Source organism: Halichoerus grypus, chromosome 4 (genome assembly GCF_964656455.1).
Source record: "Halichoerus grypus chromosome 4, mHalGry1.hap1.1, whole genome shotgun sequence".
Lineage (NCBI taxonomy): Eukaryota > Metazoa > Chordata > Mammalia > Carnivora > Phocidae > Halichoerus > Halichoerus grypus.
The window spans coordinates 62,988,083-63,015,651 of record NC_135715.1 but is presented as its reverse complement, the minus strand read 5'-3'; the positions used below and the strand labels follow the sequence as shown (position 1 = coordinate 63,015,651).

The following is a 27,569-nucleotide window of genomic DNA, read 5'->3' as shown; positions in this document are numbered from 1 at the left end:
TTCCAGAGTACAATGAGTAATAGAGGTGGCCCAAGAGTCAGTCAAATGTTCCTCACTCATTTGGATACTGCTGAGATTAAGAAATGAGTTTTGAAGGCAAATTAGCACAAGCCTTACTTGCATTTCTGTAAAAGAGTTGTTTTGGATATATTTTTAGTCGAAAACACCTGAAAGTCATCCTAAAGACTATATTAAGCACCATTTTCACTTACCTGAACTATATTAAGTTAAATTCAGCAGTATATGTATGAGCATAAATGTCAGAAATTAGAAATAACCGTGGGTCTCAAGCTCCCTTCTGTGGATACATACGGAGTACTGAGTTCCAAGGATGCTAATAGGAACCACTCGTGCACACCAAGGGCAATCATGCCCCCAGGGCCAAATGCAACCCAGAAGTCTGAGGCATAACTATTACTTCTGTCAGTGGATGCTATACAAGCAGATTTAAGGCTGTATTCGGCTATAAAGAGTTCAACCTCTTTAGTATTCTTCCTACAGAGATCACATACACGACTCAAAATTTCATAGGGTGGGAGGTGAAAAGTCCCCGAACACCTTTTTAATACTATTCTCCGTACAATTCATTATCAGCTTATTTACATGGGAGAGTGTTCATACTTAAAACCATTAAAAATGCAATCTCCATGTTTTAAACTCTTATCCTAATTTCCCCAGGATTATCCTCATTCTCATTTTCTGACTTTTAGCCAACTTCACATTAGTCAGATTGTTCACTGCAGTCCTTAGGCATTTTTGATGTTGCTCCAAAGGAGAATACAAATTAAAATCTATTCACTGCCACCCACTTTGGGACAAGCCTGGTTGCAACGAAAACGGCGTTCCTGGTGTGGAAGGGTAACTAGGAAACCCATCTGGCTGAGCTGAATAGCTTTCCAAAGCTGAAGCTGAGTGGACCTGATAGAAAGAAGAACATGCAGGTTAGCAGAGGGCCAAATTCAGTCAAGTTGGTACTTGCTTTTGCCTGTACCACACTACATATATTTAGAATAGGAAAGAAAGAGAAAACGTTGGGGCAAGATAAGTCTGCATAGTCTCCTGAAATTTTTAAGAAACATTCAAAATTCTTCAGATGGTGGAGGCCAAGAGAAATGCCATTAAAATACTTAATATTCTTTCAAAAAAGGTTAATAGGTTTTCTAGAGAAAACATGATTTAATTAAAGTCCATTATGTTAGCTTAAATTATAAAAAAAACCCAGCTCAAATATAGCTGCCATGTGTAAAGATTCCATTTGTAAAATCTCCAAGCTAAGATTTGAAAGTCTGTAAGCAGGAAAAACAATTCATATAGACGAATATACTCCACCACCTTTGTTAGCCTTCTGAAGGAAGACAAGAATAATTTGCAGATTTGGGGAGATTAATCCTAAACTCTCCGGACACGCTTCTCAGAGAAGATTTTTGCCAGTGTTGGGATATCATCATTGGCCTTACACGGTTATCAGGACAGAGGCTACGCATGTATGTTTCCATTTAATTTCTGCCCGACCTTGCCTGCTTACCTGCTGTAACAAGGCCGACTGCGCAGCGGCATTATGCTGTAATTCTTGCAAGGAGGACTGTGAAGGGTTCTGGGAGAACCCTGGGATACCCGGGAGGGACAAAAGGCCTGGAAAAACAGAACTGCCTGCAGCTTGAAGGCCAGATGATAAGCTAAAACAATAGACAGAACAGGTCAAAATGCAAATAAGACAAAACCTATTGCCTCTGTATTTGTCAAAAACTACCTAGATGTAAAACAAACTTTAAACTTCCCCATTGGAAGGAACCAGAAAAGTCAGCCACTCACTAACATAAAACTTACTTTCTATTATAAAGTACATTATCCTGAATGTAATAAGTCTATGTTTTACCTGTAATACTTTCTGCTGCTTTATAATAAGGATAAATTACCGAATACTACAATAATCTGAGCAGATATATTATATATACTTAACATGGCTGAAGGGCTACACATGTTTTCTGAGTATTGAAGTTTCAGCCCAGAAATATATAATTTAGCACCACCCATCAATCAGATTAGACTCACTGGAATGACTTAACAAGAAGACTATGAACTACAAGGTAGGTCAGAAATGACCATATCCTATCTCCAAAGTATCCACATACCCGGCTTGTGCAACGAGAGCAGAGTTGAAATTGGAGCTGAAGGCGGAAGCGAATCCCGGGAGGACGGGAGCTGGCGATGGGGTCGTGGCTGCGACGGGCAGCGCTGGGACCGCCGCCACCGTGGCCGGCGGCTGCAGCCCCGGGAACGAGGGCAGGGCGGGGGCGACGCTGGGCGTGTTGGAGACGGAAAAGCCGGGGTAGGAGGGGTTTGAAGAGGGCAGGGGTCCCTGCGTGACGGAGAAGAGGGAAGGGACGGCGGTGGACAGGTTGAGGGGGAAAGGTGCCGCCGAGCCGGAGACCGGTGCCGAGGCCGAGAGCCCCGAGAGCACGGCCGCGGTGGAACTCGGAGGAGGGACGGGTGTGGACGTGACCGCGGCAGACGAGGTGGCTGCTATTAACGACCCTGGCAGAGCCGCTGACGGGTTAAGAGGCGGGTTGCCGCTTAAAGGGAAATTATTGGTCAAAGAAGTAAAAGGAGGCAGAGCAGTGAACACCGGAGTGATGGGGGCGGAGGAAGCGTGCGGCGGCAGGGCGATGGAGGAAAGGGGGTTGGACACATTCAGGGGAGTCGTCAGACTGGAGAGGCCGGACAGTGCAGGATTAAGGCAAGTCGACAAAGTGATGGGCACCGAAGCTGACGTGTACGTGCGGCCCAACGTCCCTGACAGACCTAAAGCGCCAGGAGAGGGATTCGCGGAAGGAGCGGGGCCTTTGAAGGCGGAGGGAGTGGGGCTCGTGGGCTCAGTTTTGATCAGCACAGGGCCGGTGGTGACAGCGGGCGCGGACGCAATGTGCAGCTCCGAGTTAGTCGCGTGGGGGCCCTGCAGGAGGACCGCGGAGGAGCCACAGCTGACCGGCCCTGCAGCGGCACACGACGTAGGCGTCACCAGCGGAGAAGGGGTGGGCAAAGTCGACGGGGTGGAAGCGGAGTTCGCCACGGAGGCGGGCAGGCTCGGGAACACGGCCAGCCCGGGGGTGGAAGCCCTCGGCGGGCCGGGCATGGCCGGCGGGGCATAGCACTTGTTAGAGCCCGAGGCCGGCGAATCAGAGCTCTGATTAGTAAGAGAAGACAGTGAAGCCAGCCCGCTTGTAACAGCAGAGGACAGAGCAGATGAGCCGATTAAGCTGGTATCATTTGATGTCAGAAAGCCTTTTAAAGCAGACAGAAGAGGATTATTTACACCGAGTGGGCAGGCCACACTGGGAGCAGAGCCCCCGGCAATGACAGAGGGTGCCGGGTTGGTCACACCTTGGGATGACGGCGTTAGGGGCAAGGGCAGACCTGCAAACACTGATGACAGTGAAGCAGAATTGACATTGTTGGCAGAAGCAGCAGTAGAGGTGGCAGAAAAGGGGAGGCCAGTGAAAGCGGCGGAAGTCGGAGCAAATGTTTCATTGGAAGCAGGAGCGGCCCGAGGTGTGGATGTCGCCTGAAGGGCCGGGACAGGAGGAGCGGAAGGACCTGGCAGGGGAACCAGGCCAGAAAAAACCGACGGGACAGGAGCTGATGTTGTACTGTGGGCAGAAGTAACAGGCGCGGCAGGCAAGGAAGGGGTTCTGATAACCGTTGGATTCGGCGTTGATGGCTGAGGCGTATGAATGGCCGAGGAGACCTGCCCTGGGAACACCGGCAGGACAGTATTCACCATGTTCAGCCCGGATACGGTAGCAGTTACTGATGCTGATGGATGGTTTACTGCCTTGACCGGGGATGCGGTAGGGACGGGCGTCACAGCAGGTGTTGAAGGATTGGAACCATGAGGAGAGAAGAGCTGACTTGCTGGGGTAGAAAATGCTATTGCGGGGGGAGGGGGGAGAAAGGCAAGAATATCACCACGCTGAAATGTCAAAGTTTAATCCAAAAGAGATGAGTCAACATTTCTGTAACATTTGACAAACATGAAAAAAATCAGCAACAGGTATAATAGGCTACTGCAGTGTACACGTTGCTAGATTCCATGACCCTGGATTTTCCCTATGCAGCCTCAGGTAGAGCCAGTTGTCTTCTAGACTCTGATTAGAAGAGCCCTCCAATGCACAGTGAGGAAGCCTTGAGAAGTTAGCAAACAAACTTTCCTTTTGTAACTTCCTAATTTTTAAAAATTAAAAATTTAATTGTGATTAGTGTTGGTGTACCGACTTTAGCTTTCATTCTCTCAAACCACTTCTCTAGAATAGTAAAACAAGTTGCTTCCCCCTCTTAAGAGTTTTCAGGACATCACTTTCCTCTTAGGTCACAATGGGCCTCCCAGGATTCATGCCTATTTCTCCATTATTATGACCACTCTGTGAGTCGAACTTGATATTCCAGTTTATAATCTATAGAGCTTTTTTCCCCCATTTTCTCATACTGCCTCCTCCACACAATCTCAACCTCAAATGCTGCTTGCCTTGTCCGAGGAGTTCCCTTAGGGGCAAAAGCCATGTCTAATTCCTCTTTAGAGCCTTAGCACCTAGCACTGTTCATGGCACCTGTGTATTTAATGAGTGTTTGCCCCACTGGATATATCACCATGACCTCAACTATAGTTACCAAACCCATCCAACGACTTACTCTCAAGAATTCCACTAGAGTTTGCTACAGTATTTTTATTCTCATAAACTCTATGAATAATTATTGTAAGTATTTGGGGGGATGATTTGTGTTTCCTCTGAATCAATTTAGTGCCAATGTTAGCCTTTGATGAAAATCTTGTTGGTGTCAAATGGAAAGCATGACTTAGGTACCTAAAGTCATAATGACAACTATCATCTGCTGCCATATTCATATCAAAGTGTATTTCACTTGTAAACAGAGAATGTTCCTTTTGCAGTGATAATCATGTGAAAGTTATTTTCATGGGCTAAGACTTAAGTTTCTAAACTTATGCATAATAAAGACTTTGCATAAGGAAGCTGACACGATCAATGAAGTAATGCACAATGTTAATCATGGTGGGGAAGGGACCACAGGAAAAGAATGGAAGAAAACAGCACATACATCATCTATTTGTACTAAGAGATGCCCAAAAGGTGCTATACTGGGCTGAACAAATTTTATGGTAGTTTAGAAAAGAAAGATGGCAGAATTGACAAACCGTAACATAGAAATACATGAACTTCAAACTCAAAAGGCCTGAAGTCTGATAATATTCATGTCATTAGCAGTAATAAAGAAAATAAAACTAGATATTTTAAATTTAGAGAACATATGAAAATGGATTTGTACTTTTGTTTGCATTTGTTTAACAAGAACTAGAAGCACAAGTAATATATACCTAGTTTTGTGTTTGTAAATAATGTACTAAACATTTATTAGGATCAACACTGGTTGGGAAATATTTGAGAATTCACTATCTTATGTAACTACATGCTGAAGACCATGTAGTGAAGGACAGATCACAGGGTCAGACCAGACTGTCCCATAGCATTCTTTATAAGCAGCCTCTGTTGAAGATCTTCTTATATAAAGCAAAAGCCATGCACTGTTAACCATACACAGGGCCTGCAGTTAAGATGCAATAAAACAACAACAAATCGAGAAAACCCCAAAACATACCATGATAAATACGACTTTCCTGCCATGTAATTTGGTTGATAACCATAAAACATTATCTGTCAGATGATGTGCTAAGTACTTTATGCCTATCATTTCATTTGTCCCCAAGTAACCCTCTGGGATAGGTACGAACAACCCCATAAATATTAAATCTAAAACTTAAAAATAATTAAATCTAAAACTAGTATTTGAAATAGCATTTAGGAAAAAGGATCTTATGTGTTTAAAGCAACTTGTTAGAAGATCATGCAGCTATTCAGTAGCGTTCAAAGGGTATCAAGTTTCAGTTATGCAAGGTAAATAAGTTCCAGAGATCTGCTGTATGACACTGTATCTATAGTTAACAATTCTATATTGTGTACTTAAAAATTAAAGAGGGTAGATCTCATTAAGTGCGGTCTTGTCACAGTAATAATTTTAAAAAAGGTCAACCAAAATTTGAACCCTGGTTTGACGGACCCATATTCTTAACCACTATACTAGTTTATCTTTTTGTTTCTTGATATGGTTCAAAAGGAAAATAAAATCTTAATCATGCTAACAGAGCATAGGAAAACAAAGTATGCTATTCCTAATGATGGTTCTTATGACACTTAACCTGTTACTCCCTTCAGAAACAGATTAATGAAGCTGAGCATAAAGGCTCAAGCTTCCTCAACCTCCTTTTCATACAAGTTAAACGACATGGTCACAAAGCTAGGCAGGGTAAGAAAATGATGTCCTGACATCTCAGTGTTTTTTTCCAGCCCATTATACTACCTCCTTTAGAAACCACCAGCAAAAAACCACTGTTAGGCACCCTGCTCAGGGAATAGAATCCCCACTGAGACTCCTAACTATGCACTATAATGATGTGCTACTTTGCTACACAAGAACTAAGCTCAGGCTTTGTCTCCTATCAGCACACATCTCCTTCCTGACCACGAAGATCCTCAACTAGAAGAAAAATAAAATGTTGCAGCACTGCTGCCATCTGCAGGCATGTCACCTTTCATCCTCCCTCCCTCCCTTCCTTCCTTTTTTGTTTTCAAAGTAGGCTCCATGCCCAGCATGGAGCCCAGCATGGAGCCCAGCACCAGGCTTGAACTCAAGCCCCTAAGATCAAGCCCTGAGGTGAAACTGAGAGTCAGACGCTTAACTGACTGAGCCACCCAGGCGCCCCTCATCTTCCTTTTTCAATTCCACTTTCTGCTTAGGCACCCCTTATTTTTTTTTTCTACATTAAGCTATGCTACTCCCAATACTTATGAAAATAATTAAAACTAGTACTTGAAATAGCATTTAGGAAAAAGGATCTTATGTGTTCATATCAAAACAAAAATGAGGCTTCTAATATCACATAATGTAAAGTGAATGTGGATGTAATGCCCACATAGCACTTGGATTATATTGCAAGTTTTTCATATAAGACACAAAGGCAAATGGTTAATTTTAAATCCAGTTAATATGTGTATTTCATTCTGTGTATACATAATGTACCACTATCAAGCCACTTTTAGCAAGTATTGATTAAATTCTTTAACTAGGAACTTTCCCCAAAGCACAGATTCCAAATACATTCAATTCAAACTGTTCTCAGTGACTAACAGAGCAGACAACCAGGACAGACTTCAGCTACATCTGGAGCAAAGTTGATACTTACTTTGATTCTGTGTAGGTTTTGACTGATTGGAAAGGTCTTCATTTTCTATATGAAAATAAATAAATAAAAGTTTGATTTCAAGTTTTATTCAAATTAATCATCACCATAATAACCAAAGACTGGCATCAAAAAAAAAAGAAAAACTCAGGATATGTATGCATGCTATGTTAGGAAAAACAGTGTATGCCAGTGGAAACAGAAAGGAAATAAATAAAGATAACAGTAGTCACTATATGAAGATTGACAGCATTACAAGCCACTGATTCCCACACCCCCTTTTCTTTAACTTACCAGGTTTTATTTTATTTTATTTTTTTGAAGATTTTATTTATGTATTTTAGAGAGAGACTGCAAGGCAGGGAAGGGGCAGAGGAAGAGGGAGAAGAAGGAAGCAGATGCTAGCCCTCGATGGGATGGGGCTCGATCCCACGAGTCATGAGATTATGACCTGAGCCAAAACCAAGAGTCGGATGCTCAACCAACTAAGCCACAACTTAGGAGGTTTTAAATAAGCATTGTTATTTTACAGATATATTTAGGAACGCTTTCTGGAAAGGATGGCCTGAGTGTGCCACTGAGGACAAAGTGTGGCCTACAGCTGGAATGCAGAGAAGGAGCACCGTTACTGGCTAAACCGACAGTCACTTCAACAGCAGGGAGACTTGGAGGTGGGAGGCGGATGTTGAGCGCAGAATCCACTGCCACCTGAGGGACCAATCTCGCAGGCCATACGATGACCCAAGCAAACAGAAAGAGAGGGGCCCTGCCTTCCTGTTGCAGTCATTTCTGGAAAAGACCCTATGCTAGGAGCTGCTAAGAACCACCCCAGTGGAGGCTGACTTGAAGCCTGTGACTCCAACACCAAAAGCACCCTCCTCCCTACCCTCCATGGAAGGACCTAACTAGACCATCAGGCAAAGATACAAAGGGAAAAAAATTACCTCTCATGGCTTGACAATAATTGCCCAAGAAACCAACAATGGGACAGGTATGAGGTGCAGAAAGAATCTACAAGCCCTGACATAGTGAGCAAAAAAAGATCATAGCTTGTCTAAGGAACTTGGTGCAAATAAACAACCAAAACATATGGTGTCTATCAACAAAGATTCAATGAAAGAAAAAGAAGTGTAAAACCTTGTAATGCAAATTAAGAACACATACACACATAATATGCAAAAAAATACAAGCAGAGAAGATGAAGACTTTAGATATAAAAACCTGACTCCAAATTAATAAATGCAAAGAATGGTAAAGAGTAGAGATAATACTATGAAAGCTAAATTACTGAGCTGGAAATAAGAAACAAAAACAACAATAAAATCACATTTAAAATGGCAAAAATACAAAAAAAAAAAAAAAAAAAAAAGAGGATTCCATACACGAATAGGTAAGAGACTTAGAAGGCAAATATAGTGCAAAATAAGAGTACCAGAGATAGAAAAAAGACCAGATAAAAAGCAATAACTGACTGAATAATAAAAACAAAATTTTCCTAAGCTTTAAAGACTTGAATTTTCATATCCAAAGAGCTTACAGAGTTTCGTGAAAGATTAATGCTAACATCCACATCTGGACATCCTGGTGAAATAGCCAAACTCCAGGATTAAAGACATTTCTGAACTCTAAAGATAAGGAGTATTTTCTTTGTAAGCTTATAGGAAGAGACCAAGGTTCTAATAAAGAAAATTAACTGGAATTGGGTTTCTCATCTACAACTCTGTATATGTGCCCTTTTGAAAAAACTGCTTAAAAGATTTTTTTTACTAAAAGAAAAGCAGAATGAGCAGAATGAGCATATCAGGACAGGGTGTCAAAGAACAGAGGAAAGAGTAAGAAGCCAGAAGTTCAGAGGTGCAGAAGAAAACATGTATGGTATTCCAACAAAACACACAAATCGACAAAAAAGAAGAGTGAGAATGGAAGTCAGTGGAGTACGGAGCAGCTTTTTTTAGTTTTTGTGTACCGATGATGGTAAAAAAAAAAAAAATTCATATATATATATATATGTATATACACATATATATGAAGGCAATCCTTAGCAATATTAAAGATAACATTTCTAAGTTGGGGTGGGGCAAGGAGGAAGAATTGTTAAAAATAAAACAGCAATTTGACTAATACAAGTAAAAAAAAGTAAGGAAAATGAAAAACTGGGATAAGAGAATAATAATGAATACAAAAATAAAATGGAAGGACTAAGAACAAATATGCTATTTTTATGATGACTGAAAATTCCTATTAAGTCTCTCCCCACCCCGGCCCACTGGTTTAAAACTCAGAATCCAGCTATATAATCTATAAACCAACTAACCCATCAAATAAATAAAACCCTAAAATAAAAACTGAAAGATAAAAGCAAAATACTTATATAAAATGAAAACAAAAAGGTTAGGACAATATTAACACCCAATTAAGGCCAGGCAAAAAAGAAATATAGTAAAGTACAAATCAGCTCACTTTTTTTTTATACCTAGAAAACTTAAGAGACTATCAAGAAAAAAGAGAGTCAGTAATTAGTAACAAGCACCTAGAAATGAAATATTCCATTTGTAATTTTGATGAAAAATACCTCTAAAGTCCCTAGAGATAATCCCATGGCAAAGAACCTACATAAAGAAAACCATAAAATCTTCTTGAAAGAGATAAAACAAGTCCTGGTGGGAAATCACTACTACCTGACATAATATAAAGCAGACATATGATTGAAGAGTAAGACTTAATATCATAAGAATGTCTCATCTCCCCAAATTAATATATATAACTACATATAATTGTTATATATTATAATTATATATTAGTGTAATAACATAACTAATATATAATATGTAACTATATATATATGCATACATAAATTCAACTGTTCTTACCTACATAAAATAATCTTAAAAGTTCAGATGGAAAAAAAAATTTCCAAATATAGTAAGAAAAATAGAAACTATAGGAAGAGAAAAAGCTAGCCTTACTAGATATCAGAACACACTATAAATCTGCTAGTCAAATCAATATATCATCATAACATGAAATAACTAGATTGGAACAGAATAAAGAACCCAGAATTAGAACCATGTGTGTATATGAAAACTTAAGACAAATGCGGCCTTTTAGGTCAGTGGGGAAAACAGATGAGTTAATAAATGGTGCTGGCCTGACAGGCTACCATCTGGAAAAAAATTAAGATGAACCTCTATTCACCCCTATATGAAAATAAATTCCAGACGCAGTAAGGGCCTTACAAGACCCAGGTTACCAGGACTCCCTAGGGTTAAGGGTTAAGATCTGAAACAAGATAAAACAGTTCCAGCTTTTCTTTCATAGCCTCTCTTTCTCTATGCAAAAACGTAAAACTCAAAGGGCTAAAGGTACCATAAACAAGGGTTAAGAAATAAAACAGTAATTTTGGGGAAAACTGTTTAGCAAATCTCATCGGAGTACCCAGCTGCAAACAACAGAACCACTCTGGCTAGTAAGGATTTGTTAAAAATGGCTATCAAGTAACTGAGTCTCTGGGAAGGGCAGAAAAAAAAATTAAGTTCTATCCCTAACCTACACGTATCTAGAAACAGATGGTGAGTGGATTAAAAGCTATACATTAAAAAAAAAAAATCCCTATCAAAGTAATTAGAGGATACAGATGACATTTTCATCCTGCTGGGATGGGGAAGGGTTTTCTAGGCAAGACCTAAAACTCAGAAGAGTCAAATAAACAATACCTAACAAATAAAAATTAAATTTTTGTAAAAGACACACAAATGAAAATGTAAGCTAAATCCCATGTTCCCAACAGACCCAAAGGAAAATGCTGAACTGAAGCGCGTAGGGGAAAGCTTAAGCCCCTGTGAGCATAGGCCTTTCCTCCGACAGTAGGAGTAATCTGCCCTAATGGTAATACTCATCAAGTCAGTTGTACTTTTCCATAGCCTGTCCGAGTTTCCTGCTCATGAGAAATGGTTCTTCTGTCTGCAAGCTGCTCATGTTCACACAGGCGGGCCAAGGCCGCTCTAGTGGGGCCTGTATATCACACTCAGATCCATGGTCAGGCTCGTGAGTTCCTTTCCCCGCTAGGACACACCGTATCAAACAACTGTCCCCTCCAAGTGTACGTCTGTAAGTTTTCACTTTTAGCATCCCGTAACAACATGATTTTACCTGTTCCTACTGGATTAGGAGTATATGGAGGTGGAGGGGGTACACCCGGAGCTATGACGTTGGCTAATGGTACGAGACCTGCATTGTTATAAGCACCTAAAATAAAATTATAGGGAAAAAAATTCAGTATCATTCTATGGCCAAGAATTCAAACCATATTAACAGAGCTATCTAATTCTTAAAACTGCTAATATGATAGAGTTGCATTTTACACAGAGGTTTGGGTCTAGTGTAAGGACAAAGCTGAGATCAAGTGAGACAGCTGGAGATTCTGACTTCCCACTGCATGCTCATTCCAGACGTCAGCTCACTGAGTGGCAGGGCAGGGAGATCCTGCCATACTTCAATTATCTGCCTTTTCTGTTAATCACATACAGTTGACCTTTTTAAGTGAGATGTACTGAGGATACCTTTGAACCCCAACTACTGAAATGGGATTCATGATGATTTACCAAAGCGAAAATCCATAATAATGATTAAAAAGAATCTATAATGAATTTATCAAAAGGCAAATACCCTAAACTAAACTCTGTCTCCCGCACTGCTGTAGACCAAGAGACTGTGTAGCCCACCGTGGGCAGAATTAAACTCAGGAGAGCGGATTTCACAAGTGCTCCAATTTTCCCAAGTAGATATACCAACATTTACCTTCAACTTAATAAAGAGCAAAAAGAAAAAAAATAGAACACGAATGAACTGCTTACTTGGTGCAATGGTTGCGTGTGGCCGGCATGGAGGTATTGGGTAAGGAACAGGCTTATGTGGATTGTACGTTGAAGGAGGCTAGATGAGGGGGAAGTGGAGCAGTTAAAGAAAACTAAGTCAGCAATCTCCCTGCAAACAAAATACAACTTGTCTTTTGAAATATTTAGTCGTAAGAGGCTAAAAGTGCTCCAGCATATCAAATGCTACTGGCCTAATACATGGCACAAGTGAGGGAAATGTCTTTGCTTTAATAAATGTGGTTCCTATAAATTCCAAAGGCAGATCCTGCCAAAGACTGCTGTGGAGGGGTTTATTTTTAATTTCAGTATTAAATCATCTCCAATGAAGGATCAGACCTTATCCTAAATAGCAAACTCCTCTCTGACTGAGCCGAAGTTAATCTAAAAATTTTTGTCTCCTCCTCTGTAACACAAGAAATCCGCTAGGTTTAGGAACCTTGACTACCCAAGAACTTCCAATAGCCTCCAAAATTCATCAGAGATTCATCTTACCATTCTTACCCTCTTTTCTCCTTGGAAGAACAAAGTCCTATATTCTTTAGCATTCAGCACTCTGACAACTCGAGTAGAATGCAGACTGGGATTATGAATTCAGTATTTTAGTCTTTTTGCCTTTGAAATCCACAAATCTTTTATTTTGTAGTTGATAGAACTATGTAAGTAACAAAAGCATCCCAAGAATTGGTCTCTAGAGAACCAGAGGTCTCTGAAGCTAAGCCAGATGCTGTACTTCTAAGGGGCTGCAAGACGGCTGTGACAGGCCTCTCCCACTTCAGCTCGAACAATGTTTCAACCTACAGGGCTGTCTTTGGGTTCAGTTGATATCCTAACCAATCATGATCACTCCCTTCAAAATACTCTCAACCTCCGGGCTCCACTCTTGATTCACTACTATTAATACTAATTTGGCCAAACCACAACCTTAAAGCGAACTCTCCATTCTCCATACCTTCAAGGGAAGAGCTGAATAGGGTTGGGGAAAAACAAAACAAAACAATTGGACTGGTCTCACTTTAAAATGAAACATGAAACCTCAGAAGGGCCTTGGACACTGTTAACTAATTATGCTATAGTTCCCTATTCACTTTCCTCGAGTTTCTAGTATACTTCAAATTTCACAACACGAAAACAGAACTGATGCTGTGTGCTGTGAACAGACAGAAAACTACATGTACGAGTTAAGGCCCATGTCATCATTTATTCTCTAAACATACCGGTTTGGATGGTCCAAGAATCCGCGCAGCTATTCCTTTGCCTTCATTAGTACATTCTTCACCATCTTTTTTCAAGGGGGTTCCCTATTTAAATAAATAAAAAAATAAAAAGAAAGAAAGATAATTGAGACTTAAAAAACAACAAACCCAAAGGAGAAACAAAACTAAACAAAACCCTCACTGTATTACAATGAAGAAAAGGACTTAACTTGGTAAGAGTTAAAGGATCTAGATTCCAGATCCAGTCCTGTCTTGGCTGTAAGACCCTGCTAAGGTCCTCAACCTTCCTCTGCCAGAGAACCCTCACAACATGTACAGAGGAACTCAGAAACAAGTACACCACACACATGGAAGAGCAGGATAATGTAGGTTTTAACTTTTTTCCCTGCACCATAGGAGCGCCCAGAAACAGACTTCCAATGCTCCTGTATGTATAATGGTCAAAGAATCAAAAAGAGTACCTATATTACAGTTAAAAATAGATGACAAAAAAAATGATGTTTTCTATAAGCATTAAATGAGGTAGTTCATATTATATAAGAATAAATGAGACCTCATTCAAGACTATTATTAACAGATCAGAATAAGCGGACAGACTACTACAATGTGTCCTCCTAAGAGCGTGTGCCTACATAGTACATACTAGTAGGGAAGCCAACTTCCAAGATGGCCCCCAGACATCCTCACCTCCTACATGCCCTTGTGAAGTCCCCTTCCAGAATGAACAGTGCTAGACTGCATAATAAATAGGATATTCCAGAAATGATGGCATCTGACTTCCAAGGCTAAGTCACAAGAGACAACAAGCTTGCACTTGCCTGCTCCTGGACTATTTGCTCTGGTGGAAGTCAGCTGCCGTGTCGTGACGTATTCAAGCAGCACTACAGGCAGGGCCTTACCGTGAGGAACAAAGACCCCCTGCCAACCACCAACACTAACTTGCCTGGCATGTACCTGAGCCCCCTTGGGAGTAGTCTCAAGCTCTACTCAAGCCCCCAGATGACTGCAGTCTCATAAGAAACGCTGAGCCAAATCCAACCTAAGCCACTCCCAGGTTCCAGATTCATAGAAACTGTGTAAGATAATGTTTAGTTTTAATCCACTGAGTTTTAGGGTTACTTGTTACACTGCAATAAAAATACGGCACTCTTTGCAAAGATAATTTTACAAGACGTTTGTGGATGGTATAGAAACAGGTTTCTTTCCTTCAGGACTTCTCAGAGCCTTTATCATGCAATGTGACTGTCCAAGAAGGAAACAATGCACACGATTTCTCAAACATACTCAACTGTGAAACTGTCTGAGGAACACTGAGAATTTGAGAAATGCTCCTTTACTAAGTGCAAAGCAGTGCTTCTAAAATACTTGGAAAAACAAAACAAAATCATCCTCTTTTCTATTTGTCTTGTTCTTCTGTACATCTTACACAAATACTTTAATGCAGTTTATACATGAACTTTTGATCAGTGTTGAACCCATGAATTAAGCTGCTGACCTAATAAAATTCCTATCCTTGGCAGAAGCATCATCAGCTGGCATTTTCTTTAAATATCATAACTAAGCTAAATTTCATAGTAAGCCATAAGAAGTTTCTCATAGCCACAAACATATGCTTACTGGGAAAATTCCATTTATGCGACTAGGTTTTCCTTTGGGATACGGATTTCCTGGGATCGTTCCACAAGAAGATATCATAGCATGAGGAGCTTTGCAGCCCCCCTTGAAAGCCTGTAACAAAAAACAAGAGGGTGGTAATAAATAAATATACAAAAAAATTAAAAAACTCATAGGTTAAGTATTCTGGATATTTGGAGGCCCTGTTAAAAATATGAATCAAGAACAGCATCACATTAATCTGTTCATGAATTCATTAGCACTTACAGTAGTGAACATGACCAAAATTCATAAGTAAAATCACTTTATTTAAATGGAATTATTAAAGTGGTAACATAATGTTTTTAATTAGTTTTCTATTAGCCACAACTAATAGACTCCCATACAAAGATATCTCCACAGCAGATTTTGTAAATTGTGTGCCAACAAGTTCATTTACTATTTGGTATGTCCCGTTTCTCCAAACCAAGAAATGTCATCGTCCAACTGTATAAACACCAAACTCCTGTTACAGGCAAGACAAGGAGAGCAACAGATGAAAGATACATGGACTCTGCTCTGAGGAAGTTTAGAACTGAGTGGAGAAAAACAAACAAATAACATGGGACACTGGGTATCCAAAGAGCTGTACTGCTGAAAAAGCAAGAGTTATTTAGGTATACTGTATTCAACACAGCATTACATGATTATGAGACATGTTGAGGGATGTTCTAGCTTATTTATTATTGCATTCTCAGCTTCTACAATGGTACACTAACAAATATTGAGTTCATACTCAATAAATATTGAATGAAAAACACTACATTAGGTGATGTATATTCCAATAGATCTATATTATGCTATAGGGATATGAAGCTATATATAGCTATATTTTACAAGTATGCAGGATGTCATCTATTTTATTGTAGAGATATATTGGTTTTATAAATTCATTCACGTTTGTTACAGAGATATATTGGTTTTATAAATTCATTCAAACACACATAATTAGCTATATAATGCAGTCACGACTAAACACCCAAACCTAAAAATTATCTCAATTTTTGGTTATTATAAATAGTACCAGAGTAAATACCCTTACATACAAATTAGTATACTTCTATTTCTTTCCTTAGAATAAATTCCTAGAAATAGAATTTTCTGCATCAAAAGACATGAACAGTTTAAGGCTCTTCAAGTTTACCTTCCAGAAAAGTTGTACTAAGTTACACTGACCAGAGAGCCTATTCCACAGAATACTCAGGGCCACATTATTTCTGAGAAGGAAAATACTCAGGACCAAATTATTTCTGACATGATCAGAATGCTTTATAAGGAAGAAAACAACAGCAGTAAATGCATGGTGCCTTAAAGAATTTAGTCAAGAAAACCAATGGAGAACTTATTAAAGTAAAGAAATGTGGGCTCAGATCTTGCTTCTGCTACAACAGAACTCATGAGTAAGCCAAGTTCTCTGCTACCCCTGAGCTTAGCAGATAGTGTAAGGATTAAATGCGCTTGGGCTGCAAGGCCCCAGGAGAGCAGTATGCATCTTCCTCAAGCAGGTTTCTAATCATTAATTCCGTTTCCAGCCATCACAATCCTAAGAAATAACTACCTTAAATGACAACTCAAGTCAAGTAGGTTTAGGTAAATACTACTCCTCCCATTCTTAGAGATTTTAAATTAGTAAACTGGAATTTTGCTTTATTATCCATCTCTTATAAATTTGATTAACGTAGTAAGACTGATGACAAAACAAATTAAAAAAATTTTTTTTTTTCCGTCACGTTCCTAAATACATAGGATTAAAGGCAAAAACTTGGAGCCACGGCAAAGCTACCAAGGGACCGAGAATAAACACCCGCTGAGGCTGAAGCTGAGAAGCCAACTGGCGTCTCACTCTCAAGCCATTTCCTTATCCCCCAGAACCCCCCTTGCCCAGCTCCTGTCCTCCATGGACCGCAGGGATGCCATCTTGACCCATCGCACAAGAGCTGTCAGGTTATTCATCACAGTTAACACAGAAGTAAGACTGGTACTTTGCTTCCTTCATCAACATTCAGAAAAACCCAATGTTCTATTTATATAGCAATCTTGAGAAAATTACCTGTTCAAGTACTCTCTTGCACCGTTTCTTCTCAGACATATTTATCCTGAATAAATCTTCGATGGGACGAGAATTCTGTGCATCAACAATGTTTCTACCAAGGAAATGCAATTTAGCTTTTGATTTAAGAACCTGGACATATATACAAACACCAACAACCTTTACCAAACAACCATACCTGAGTAACCTTTCCCCGAATGACATATGGAGAAAAGTGATTTAGTTTTAATTGGTGAATGTAAACCATATTTTTATAAAAATGATAAATATAACTGAACTGAGGTTCATCTGGTTACCTAAAAGTAATGAAGTAGTTCTATGAATAAAAATCACTATTTTGAGATTCCTGAAAATATACCCTCTCAATGAGTAGTAGGAGATCTATGGCAACAGAAAAAAAGCCATGTGCCAAACGCATAAAAATAATGGTTGATCTAAAAATGAAGTTTTACCTTATGCTTTATTTTAACTTTGTATTTTTGTAGACATCTATAAACATATAATGGACTTAAAAATGCATGTGCTCTCAATAAACAGCAATCTATAGACTCTTCCATAATGCAGAAGAGCAGGCTTTTTTTCTCTTTGAGCTTACATTCATTATGATCATTTATTAAATGCTATGCTTAGTGTTTTCACAGATCTTCTAGGATTTAAAGTTCACATATGTGGGGCGCCTGGGTGGCTCAGTCGTTAAGCGTCTGCCTTCGGCTCAGGTCATGATCCCAGGGTCCTGGGATGGAGCCCTGCATCGGGTCCAGAAAGAGTAAGTACATGTATCAGAACCTAACTATAAACCCTATGGCTTTCTCAATGAGCCTTTCAAACTACTCAGAGTCGGAAAGCAATGGAAATCACTGAAATGAAGACAAATCAAATAAATAATCTCACTATGCCTGGTTATTTTTAAGTTGTAACCATTTGTAATAAGTACACTAGATATCTATTTATTTATTTTTCCCTTAAAGAGAGCATGTGCAAGTTGGGGGGGGGCGTAGGGAGGGGGAAAGGGAGAGAGAAAATCTTTAAGCAGGCTCTACACCCAGAGTGGAGCCCCAGGTGGGGCTCGATCTCATTACCCTGAGATCATGACCTGAGCCGAAATCAAGAGCTGGACGCCCAACCAACTAAGCCAACCAGGCGCCCCTTGATATTTAGGTATAAAAATTCAGTCTACCCTTTCACAGATTTTATTAGAGTTCCATTTACTAATATAATTCTGAGACATTAATAGACACTAATGAGTTAAAAAACATTTAAAAAGTCTTCCAAATTTTCTCCAATAAAGTAAAAAGAAATACTCACGAAGCTAACAGTTCAAGAGCAACTAGCTTGTCTTTACTGAAGGTGAAACAATTGAGTATATTGACCACTTCTGCTGGGTGAACAGCCACCATTTTCTATTAATATAAAAAATAATTTTATTTTCAACATGAGAAATTTTCATGCCAGAGATTGCTATTTTGGGAGAAACATAGTTAAATGTTCTTAATATTTAAGTATTTGAAGTGAAACTGCTTATTCAAAAACAAGGCCTAACAACCATGTGAATTAACCTTAGACTTTTTCAATATAACTATTTCAGTTGAAGATCTAAGTTCCCCCTCTGTGCTTTTTTTATCAATGTCTCTCAATGTATTTATTTATAGAAGAAAAATATTTACATGTACTACTTTCCTCAGAAAGGTTCTAAAAAAGGGGATATTTATAAATATGGGAGATACACTGCTCAAAAAGTTAGAAAAAATTACATTCCTTAGAGTGCTAAGCGTTCTGTAGTCAGGGCTTCCTCAAGTGAGGTCTGTGGTGCTGAATAGTGTTACTAAAAAAGAGTACTACAGTCACCTCAGGTAGGGAAAAGATGGGTTAAACAGCATTCTTTACTGTAGAACTTTCTTAAAAGTCTTACATTAACATGAACTGTGACACTGGAAGATTGTGTGCAATGTTCTATAATTTGACTAGGGTACTTCTGGTTTTGAAGATAAGGTTCCACCAATTTACAGATTTAATAGTGGAGGAAATTCAAAAGCAAAGTCAATGCAAGAAGATCATTTAGAATCAATACCCAATAGACTCCTAAAACTTAGAGCAATGCTATTCAGACAATTTTATTCAGGTAGCACCAAAAGAATTGGTAAAACACATACCCCTTTGCAAGTTTTTAAATTGACATCTAAAAACTATACCACAAGTTTAAACTTACAAAAAATTGATTTATATTCAGTTTATTATATATTTGTAAAAACTTTGGAACTACTCATTTATCTCACTTATGAAAATGTCTACTGCATAACCTAATTGTCGAGGTTAGTCTTCAGTGTGAAAACAACCAAATCAGACTTAGTTTGTCAGCAAAGGCTGACTTATAAGTTGTGCTCACGCTAACCTTTTCACCTCTGAATTTTAATTCTAAAGTAGGTGAACAAGCAAGCAGAGGCCTCAGAGCTTTGTCATGAGTTTGTTGTCTTGATAAAATAAAGAGAGGTCCCCATCAGTATTTCTTACAGAAGTTCTCTGCTTTGCCCTCCCTCTCAGGAGATTACATGGTCTCTTTGGTCCTTGAGAAAAGAGTGATGGGTGGATGGGTAAGATAACCTTTTTTTTGTAGAGTTGAAAAAAACGAATTGTTAAAGAGGCGAAGCACTAACAGATCTAGCCACTTTCTTGGGCAAATTAGTTTAGGAAGCTAAGGATCTGTAGATTCCCTTAAGGCTATCCATCCCTGATAATCCAAGGAAAATCTTCCTACATAGACAGATACTGTTTGACTTAAATGCCTCTGTTAATTTAGGCTGTGCTAATAGTAGCCACTAGGCACATGTGCCTGCTTAAATTAAAATTAAGTAAAATTAAAAATACAGTTCCACAGGCAGACTAGACACACTTAAATGCTCAAAAGCTATGTGTAGCTAGTGGTTACCATATTGGATAGCAGAGATATAAAACATTCCTATCATTGCTAAAAGTTCATTTGGACAGTGCTGGTCTAAAAAATGTAAATATAAACTCATTTGACTATTGTTCTAAGACTAAACACATGAGGATAAAGATATAAAAAAATAGAAGTACATAAAAACACTTAAGAATTCAAATTCTATGCTTTGTTTGCCTATAAATATTTTCTCTTCCAATTTGCCAATTAGGATCCTATGGTGTACAATTTAGTAGTACAGTACATACAATTTAAATCAGTTTGGGAACTCCTAATTTTTTAGTAATTATTTGATTAATCAAAGTATAATAAAATTTAGGATCAGTTTTTCTAATGCAAACAAATTACAACTTGAGATCAATTATAGAAAACATGGGAAGAATTCAAAATACTTAAATTCTACACTACAAAGAAAAATAAGTTACTTACATGCTGTAATGCTTTCATTGCCTTTAACTGAGGCTCAGCCCAAGAGAAGTATCTCAGTAAATCAACCACCTGAAAGCAAAGAATTACTTTAGCTCTAATGAAATGCGTTTGCAAACATTTCCACAAGATTTGTTTCAGGACTTTGAAATACTACTCAGCTCCTTATTGGCACAAACCACAGTTTAAATGCTCAATAGCTATAAGAAGTAGGGAGCTACCACAATGGATAGTGCAGAAAGAGAACATTTCCATCATCACAGAGTCTGGGGCAGCGCTGGTATAGAAATAAACGGAAGGTATAAAGTACAGGAAAAACAAAGTACCTAAAGAAAAGGAAGATCGAAAAAGTATTAGATGGAGATAAAATGTCAGTTTAGAAATATAAAGCTATATTACAAATGGAAAACTTTAAAAATTTAGCAGAGTGACATTTGTAATCAATCACAAAAGGGTGTTCAGTGGTGTGGTTTAGTGTAGGTCCACTATCTCCTACTCTTTTCCTTGAGTCTGAAGGGCACAGTACTCGTATTTACACTACAGATCTCCTCCCTAAAAATGTAAGAATCACCATGACTTACTCCAGCAGCTTCTAAACAGTAAGTAGGTCATTTTGAGAGCACAGTTAGCCAGGCTCTCCCACCACCACCAGTGAACTTCAAATGAATGAGGGAGATCCCGTGAAATCGCTAGTGAGAGGTGCGGAGCGCATCAAGGTCATAGCAGTGAAGTCCCTGCGTAGTCACCACCACCCTGTTCACTGCGTCCAAAGGAACTCCAAAAGGAAAAAAAAGAATGACTCAAAGAAGAGAGGGTAATGAAATCTGGGTTAATGAATTCTTTTACTGTAACTTCCTGAAAATGTGTTAAGGTTTCAATTATTCTACAAAACAGAATTAATGCTAGAGACTGGAATAGTATATGAAGAAGAGTAAAAATACTTTTTACTCCTTATAAAGTGATGCATAAATTACAAATGGGTATTATGTGTACTTTCCTCATTTTCATGGGAATAATGGTTTTCTTTATAGTAAATGCTACCTGCCACTTTACCAACCAAAAAAAATTACCAACTATATGTCTGATACAGGAAGAAAAACCTTCAATACAGTAAGTAGGCTTAGCAGGTCATACTTAGAAAGAAGCTTTGAGTTTAGCAAGTGGAATAACCACTAAGGGAAGTTTTCTACAAAATTTCACACATACACACACACACACACAAAAGAAGGAAAGGGAAGTTGTTATCTATGAGACATTATAAATCTTTTTAAAACATTTAAATTAAGCATAAGGTGATTTTGAAAGGTAATGGGACAGCTGAAAAACACTGATTAAATAGGCAGCAAGACATGCAAATCATGAAGTAGCTTTTAAGGATTTAGCAGTCAGAACTTTCTACAGGCTTAAAGTTATTCAAAGTTCAAGTTTGAAAAGTCTTGAGAAAAAGTTGTGGAGCGTTTACTAACTCCACCTACAGATTCATCCACTGTCTACCCTCTCCACATTCCTACCCTTTCCCAGAACTCTTCTCCAGATATACATTTCTCTTTCCGCCCTATTTCTCCAATTTTAGTATATGTGCTGCCGAAGCGAGCACCGCCCTATTTCTCTATCGAGTATTTTCTAAGCATTCCTCAGAAATCTGATCTGTATATTGTATGTATGCATGCTTATGCATACATATTGTTTTTAATTAGCAAACTCCCCCTGAAGCTGGGTGAGTTTTCACTAAGCTTTAAAACATTACTCTTCTGGCAGTGACAGAAACTACTTATTAGACACTATATTTTCTTTTCTTATGGCTAAAATTTTTACGTAGCGGCTTCATATAAGAACCATTATGCACCATTTGTTCAAGTTTTCTTTCTAACGTGTAGTGAATTTTGTTATTACTGATTTATAAATTCTGTACAAATTTGGGTATGTTTACCATTAGAAGTTTATAAATTTATGATATTGTGCCCAGAATGATAAATATGCTTTTCTTGGACAGTGCATTTTAAAATCATATTAACATATGATATTGCCGTGAAAGTAGCTATGTTTATAAAATACTCGAACTATAAATTCTGCAAAGTTTTCTATCAATATCAAAAGCTTCTAACGTTTCTGAATAAATATAGCAACAAAGTAAAAGCAATTCTGAACCTGACCAGCAGGTAAATAGACTTTAACTAGAACATCAGAGTAAAAAAAAGGTTTTGCTTAAATAGAACAAATACCTGTTCACTAGAGAAATATCCATGCACATACTCAATTGCTTTTAATTTGTACTCTGTCAGAACAGCCTAAAAAAACACAGAAAAAGAGCATTAATATATGTAAGCAACAGTAATATGCATATTATCAAAACTACCTAAGCAACTCAAACAAGGCAGACCTTCCTCAGCCGCAGCACACAGAGGCAGCTAGTCACTATGGTGACATGACATTCTACCTTTCCAGGTTCCATGCTGTAAGGGATACACTGAGACAGCAGGAAAACCTCCGGGCCTCCCTACTCACTCCTACAAGAAAAGGAACAGAACTGTAATAGACAAGATTTGACGTTACTAGAAGTCACAAATAGAATTCCTGTAAATATAATTAGTTTCAGAACATTCCAATTTCAACCAAATTGTCATTTTTAAGAAGACTAATTATATCAGGCATGACTCATCCATCAATTACTGAGCAGCTGTTATGTGCTAATAGAGAAACGTGAATGGTAAGTATTTCCACTGGGATATAAGAACCCAAGGAGCCACAGAGGGCCCTCGATTCAATATGTGTGCCTGCAGTGTGGTCTTTGAAAGGCATTTTAACTACCCTGAGAAGCTTTTTACCCACAAAAGGTGAACACCATTCACTATCCACCTTAAGATTAAAATAGTCAATAGTAGACATAACAATAGTAGTACTCAGTAAATTACGGTTTCTTTCCTTATATGGCCCCTATCAATGGGAAGTTCAGAGAGAAGTACGGCGACGGCCTTGACCCAGCACTATCTGGAGCCAGACGAAATCACATATGCTCTCCTTACAACTGTTTGCAGAGCTTATAGATGGAAACAATCATAATTTGGTAACTACTAATCATTAAAAATCAACTAATCCCTCTGCTTTTACTACAAAACAATTATTTGTACTTGGCATATACATCACTTTGCTAGGAGAAAATATGACCAGTTAACTGAAAGAAACATCCAAGTTGCCCGTTATTTTAACAGTTTAATTTTCACTGAAAAGGGAGGTGAGGGGGAGAGAATGGCATTTTGCATAATGTACTTTATTTTTTTTAAAGAATTTATTTAGTTATTTGACAGAGAGAGACACAGCCTGAGAGGGAACACAAGCAGGGAGAGTGGGAGAGGGAGAAGCAGGCTTCCCACGGAGCAAGGAGCCCGATGTGGGACTCGATCCCAGGACCCTGGGATCATGACCTGAGCCGAAGGCAGACGCTTAACGACTGAGCCACCCAGGCGCCCCTGCATAATGTACTTTAGAGAATGTACTGTTGAGATGTAACCTCAGGAAGTGATTACCTGGTTTAAACCAACTTACATTTACAAAGTCTGAGAGCAATTTTTTAAAAAAAACAATAATTCTCACTTAGATACGCCTACATTTTAATCCCATTTTAGCAGACTAAGACAATGCTGATGTATCTAATTATTTGGCACAGACAGCAAAAGACATATTTTGCCTGCAGACCAGAAATAAGGACTTAAATAAGAACATAAGTTGCTATCTCATGTATGATTTTCATCTCTGGAAAATATTCTACATCCCTCACTAGTATTTACTATGTGATCTTTTCATAACAAGAAGGGAGAGCATATACAAATTGCATCCTATAGCTTCCAAAAGTAGAAATCTACTGGTCTATTTGGACACACAAATTATTTCCTCATAAACAGTAGTTAAATATCAGCTCATGAACAAATTGTTACAAATTTTAAACATATAGTTGGCAAGCTGACATTTTATTGCAAATCTTAATTGCACAAATTGGATTTGCAAAAGCAGAAATTTTGTTCAAAAAGAACATCCAATATCATCAAATATCTAAATATAACCTAACATATGAATTTGAAAAAAAAAAGTCTTATGAAGGATGAAGAAAAACATTTTGCTTTATAGACAATGCAGAAAAACGGCATGTACACAGGCAATTTTTTTGAAGTTCTTTTTTTTTTTTAAGATTTTATTTATTTGAGAGAAAGAGAGTGAGAGAGAGCGATCACAAGCAGGGGGGAAGCATAGAAGGAGAAGCAGACTCCCCGCTGAGCAGGGAGCCAGATGCAGGACCCAATCCCAGGACCCCGGGATCACGACCTGAGCTGAAGACAGATGCTTAACCAACTGAGCCACCTAGGGGCCCCCACAGGCAATTTTATTAATAATTTCAGAAACTGAAGCCTAAAGTAACAAATTCTTCCCTGTCAATCAAGGGTCTTAAAGGTTTGGAAATGGCAAGATAATCACCCTGAAATTCTAAGCAAAGCACCCTGTATTAGCATAAGAATGGTACAGAAAGTCCTTCCAGTTCTAATTCGGTAAACTTCTTACTTTTGTGCTTTAGGTATTTATTAGGCTCAAGGCTACATCCCAAATTTTTTTGCTGTCTGGTTCATTCTGGAAGTTAGGTTACATACAATGGCCTCGAAAGGAAGCAAAAATTTGGAAAGCAGGAAGAAAAAGTTTTGAAATTCAAGTTATTGAAGCCCACTCCTAAAAACATGAGGCCTTTTGGACATTAATTTTGTCCGTCCAGGCAACATATAGTGTGCCTATCTTCAGATTTGAAAAACTTGCCATAATAACTACCATTAAAGAAATTTTATACGTATTACCTCGTTTTCAGTCTTTAGGTTACTGAAAGATGAGGTGATCAGTTCAGAAATATTAAATCACTTCTCCACAAGTACAGAGCTTTTTAAAGATGTGTACAGCCGGCTTGGGAATGAGAACTCTTTGAATATAATTTCCACAATACTGCATTGATAGTCAAGTTTAGCATTAACATAACTTAATCTCTATCTGTATAGTGAAGCGTATCAAACTACAAGCTCCCATACTGTGTACGTTAAAATTCCAATCAATTTCGCAATCCTAAAACCCACATTTTGCAGTCTGCACGCAGTCCCTCAAAGAGAATTAACTACGAGAATTCGTAGCTCATAGATTGGTTTAAGAAATTAAGTGCAATTACCTTTCTAATTTCATCCAACACCGTTTCAAAGGACTTTTTGTCCATCTTGACTACTGTCTCAACGTGGTTTTAACAGTTACACTTTCAGTTACAAAACGTTCATCCCTGGTCTGCTTCAATAGTAGAAATGTTTCTAGCTGAGGAGGAAAGACTCCAGGGGCAAGAAAAAGGACGCGAAGAGGTAGAGAGTACTTCAAAATCTGCAAAAATTTCAAAAAATGCACACTTATAAAAACTTTTTGTTAAAAGCAAAAACCGTCGGGTTTCCTCAGCTTCTTCACACAAAGCTTCAGGACACCTAGGGGAAGAGCCCGGTGCTGAGTCCTGCAGAGAAATCCAGGGTTTGGTAGCCAGGGCTGAGCTTCGATCTCCGGCAGCTGAAGGCCAGGCGCCGCCGGGGAAAGGTCGTAAAGCCGCTCTCCCGTGTGGGAGAAGAGAAGCACCTGCACCCCGGCTCCCGCGGGCGGCGAGGAAGGAGGCACTAGCCTCTCGGCCCACACCAGCGCCTCAGCCGCCGCCGCCGCCCCTCACCGCCGCGAACCTGCACTCATGGCCCGACTTGCACTCAACCCCAGCAGTTGCGCTGGCTCCTGGGTTCCGCAGCCCGAGCAGCGGCGGCCTGGCAGGCTCTTTGTTATCAGCTGCCACGGCTTCCGGGAGCGGGCCGGCGGCCGGAGAGCACCAGGAGCCCGGCAAAGGGGGGCACGCTCCCCGGTAGGGGGACTCCCGAACACCGCGGCGCCCACAGCGTCTAGAGCCCTTCCTGGTTACCCCCACAGCTCCCACCGGTTCCTGGGGGCCTTTAACGAAACCCGTCGCGCCCCAGTAAACTCAACTCTGCGCCAACAGCTTAGGCCCCTCTTTCCCGAAAGCCAATGGAGAGGTCCTGGTGTGGGAACGTAGGTGTTCATGGCGAATGCCTGGATGCCTCGGAATCGGATGCAGCTGAAATCTCTCTCAGAGCTTGAAAGTCATCTTTTAAGGATCACATCTCTATGTTTTGGGTTTGAGTGTGCTTGAGTCTGATTTTTCAATCTGAATTTTTTAAAAAATGAACGTCAAGTGGTTAAGGCATATCTATGGATGCCCTAATTTTTGGCGGACGGGAGAAGTCCGCCGCGTGGACCGCCCCAAGGGGCGAAAAGGGGTGGTCAGTGGGTCAGCCCGAGCCACGTGACCTGGGGGCGTGGCCCCGGGAATGCTCCAGGAAACCGCTACCGGAATTCTGATTTTCTATCACCCGAGTCCGGTTCTCAAACCCCGCACGTCCAGGGAGACGGAACTGGAGATAGGAACTTCGGCTCCGAGGTGGGGCCGACGCCGTGTACAGCGACGAACCGCGTGGAGCTGAGGCTGTCTGGTGGCCCCCAGCCGCCTGCGGACTCTACCGTTTCGTCATGGCAAGATTCTGGGTCTGCTTGGCCGGCGCTGGCTTCTTTCTTGCATTACTGGTTTTGCATTCGCGTTTTTGTGGCTCCCCGGTGAGTTGAGCAGGGAAGAAATGTCTGTTGGGTGTGTGGATAGCACTGTTGAGAGGCGACCCGCTGTCGTGGGATGGAGGTAGCGGGCCCTGGCGCCCGCACTAGCTTGTCTTTTCAAAAGCTGCACCGGGAGCGGAACTGCCGACGTCTTGTTTTGTCTCTTGGTGTTAAAAAGTTTGTATATGATACATCGCCATTTTCCTGTTTTCTTTCTTTCCCCAGATCCCACTACATCTTCAAATAATTTGCAGATTTGTATTGTGATCACTTTGGTCTCTAGACTTATAAACCCATTTTTTCCGAATCATTTCTGTCCAGCAGTCTCAACACCTCTGTGTCAGCTGTCAGGGCATGCTTAAAAAATAAGCCTTTTTTTTTTCTTTTCTTAACGTAGAGCGTAAACGGATTCTTAATCTTCTGATTATTTTTTTTA

The 27,569-nt window shown here is 39.6% G+C and overlaps 2 protein-coding genes across 7 annotated transcripts in view; one reads left to right on the top strand and one right to left on the bottom strand.

The window, feature by feature from the left end:
- Nucleotides 1-523: 523 nt before the first annotated feature.
- Nucleotides 524-26,523, bottom strand: PROSER1 (proline and serine rich 1). Of its 2 annotated transcripts, XM_036090820.2 has the most exons (13): nucleotides 25,656-26,523; nucleotides 22,684-22,749; nucleotides 20,465-20,533; nucleotides 18,406-18,500; nucleotides 17,101-17,194; nucleotides 15,015-15,125; nucleotides 13,398-13,481; nucleotides 12,163-12,241; nucleotides 11,459-11,554; nucleotides 7,313-7,357; nucleotides 2,133-3,927; nucleotides 1,526-1,676; nucleotides 524-918 (listed from the first exon to the last, which is right to left on the bottom strand). In XM_036090820.2, exons 1-13 carry the CDS (start codon nucleotides 25,698-25,700, stop codon nucleotides 796-798), a joined length of 2,853 nt encoding a protein of 950 aa, XP_035946713.2. In that variant the 5' UTR covers nucleotides 25,701-26,523; the 3' UTR covers nucleotides 524-795. The 2 variants fall into 2 exon arrangements, with proteins under 2 accessions (XP_035946713.2, XP_035946715.2); XM_036090822.2 differs by lacking the exon at nucleotides 22,684-22,749.
- A 297-nt stretch (nucleotides 26,524-26,820) lies between these two features.
- Nucleotides 26,821-27,569, top strand: part of NHLRC3 (NHL repeat containing 3) — a 35,749-nt gene continuing 35,000 nt past the window's right edge. For 4 of the 5 annotated variants that reach the window (XR_013447008.1, XR_013447007.1, XR_013447009.1 and 1 more), the window contains exon 1: nucleotides 26,821-27,136. Coding sequence is in view for 2 of the 5 variants with exons in the window: in XM_036090824.2 (XP_035946717.1) it covers nucleotides 27,053-27,136 (84 nt within the window). In the remaining 3 variants the exon portion in view is untranslated. The remainder of the gene's footprint in view (nucleotides 27,137-27,569) is intronic. The other variant, XM_036090825.2, reaches the window with a different exon arrangement.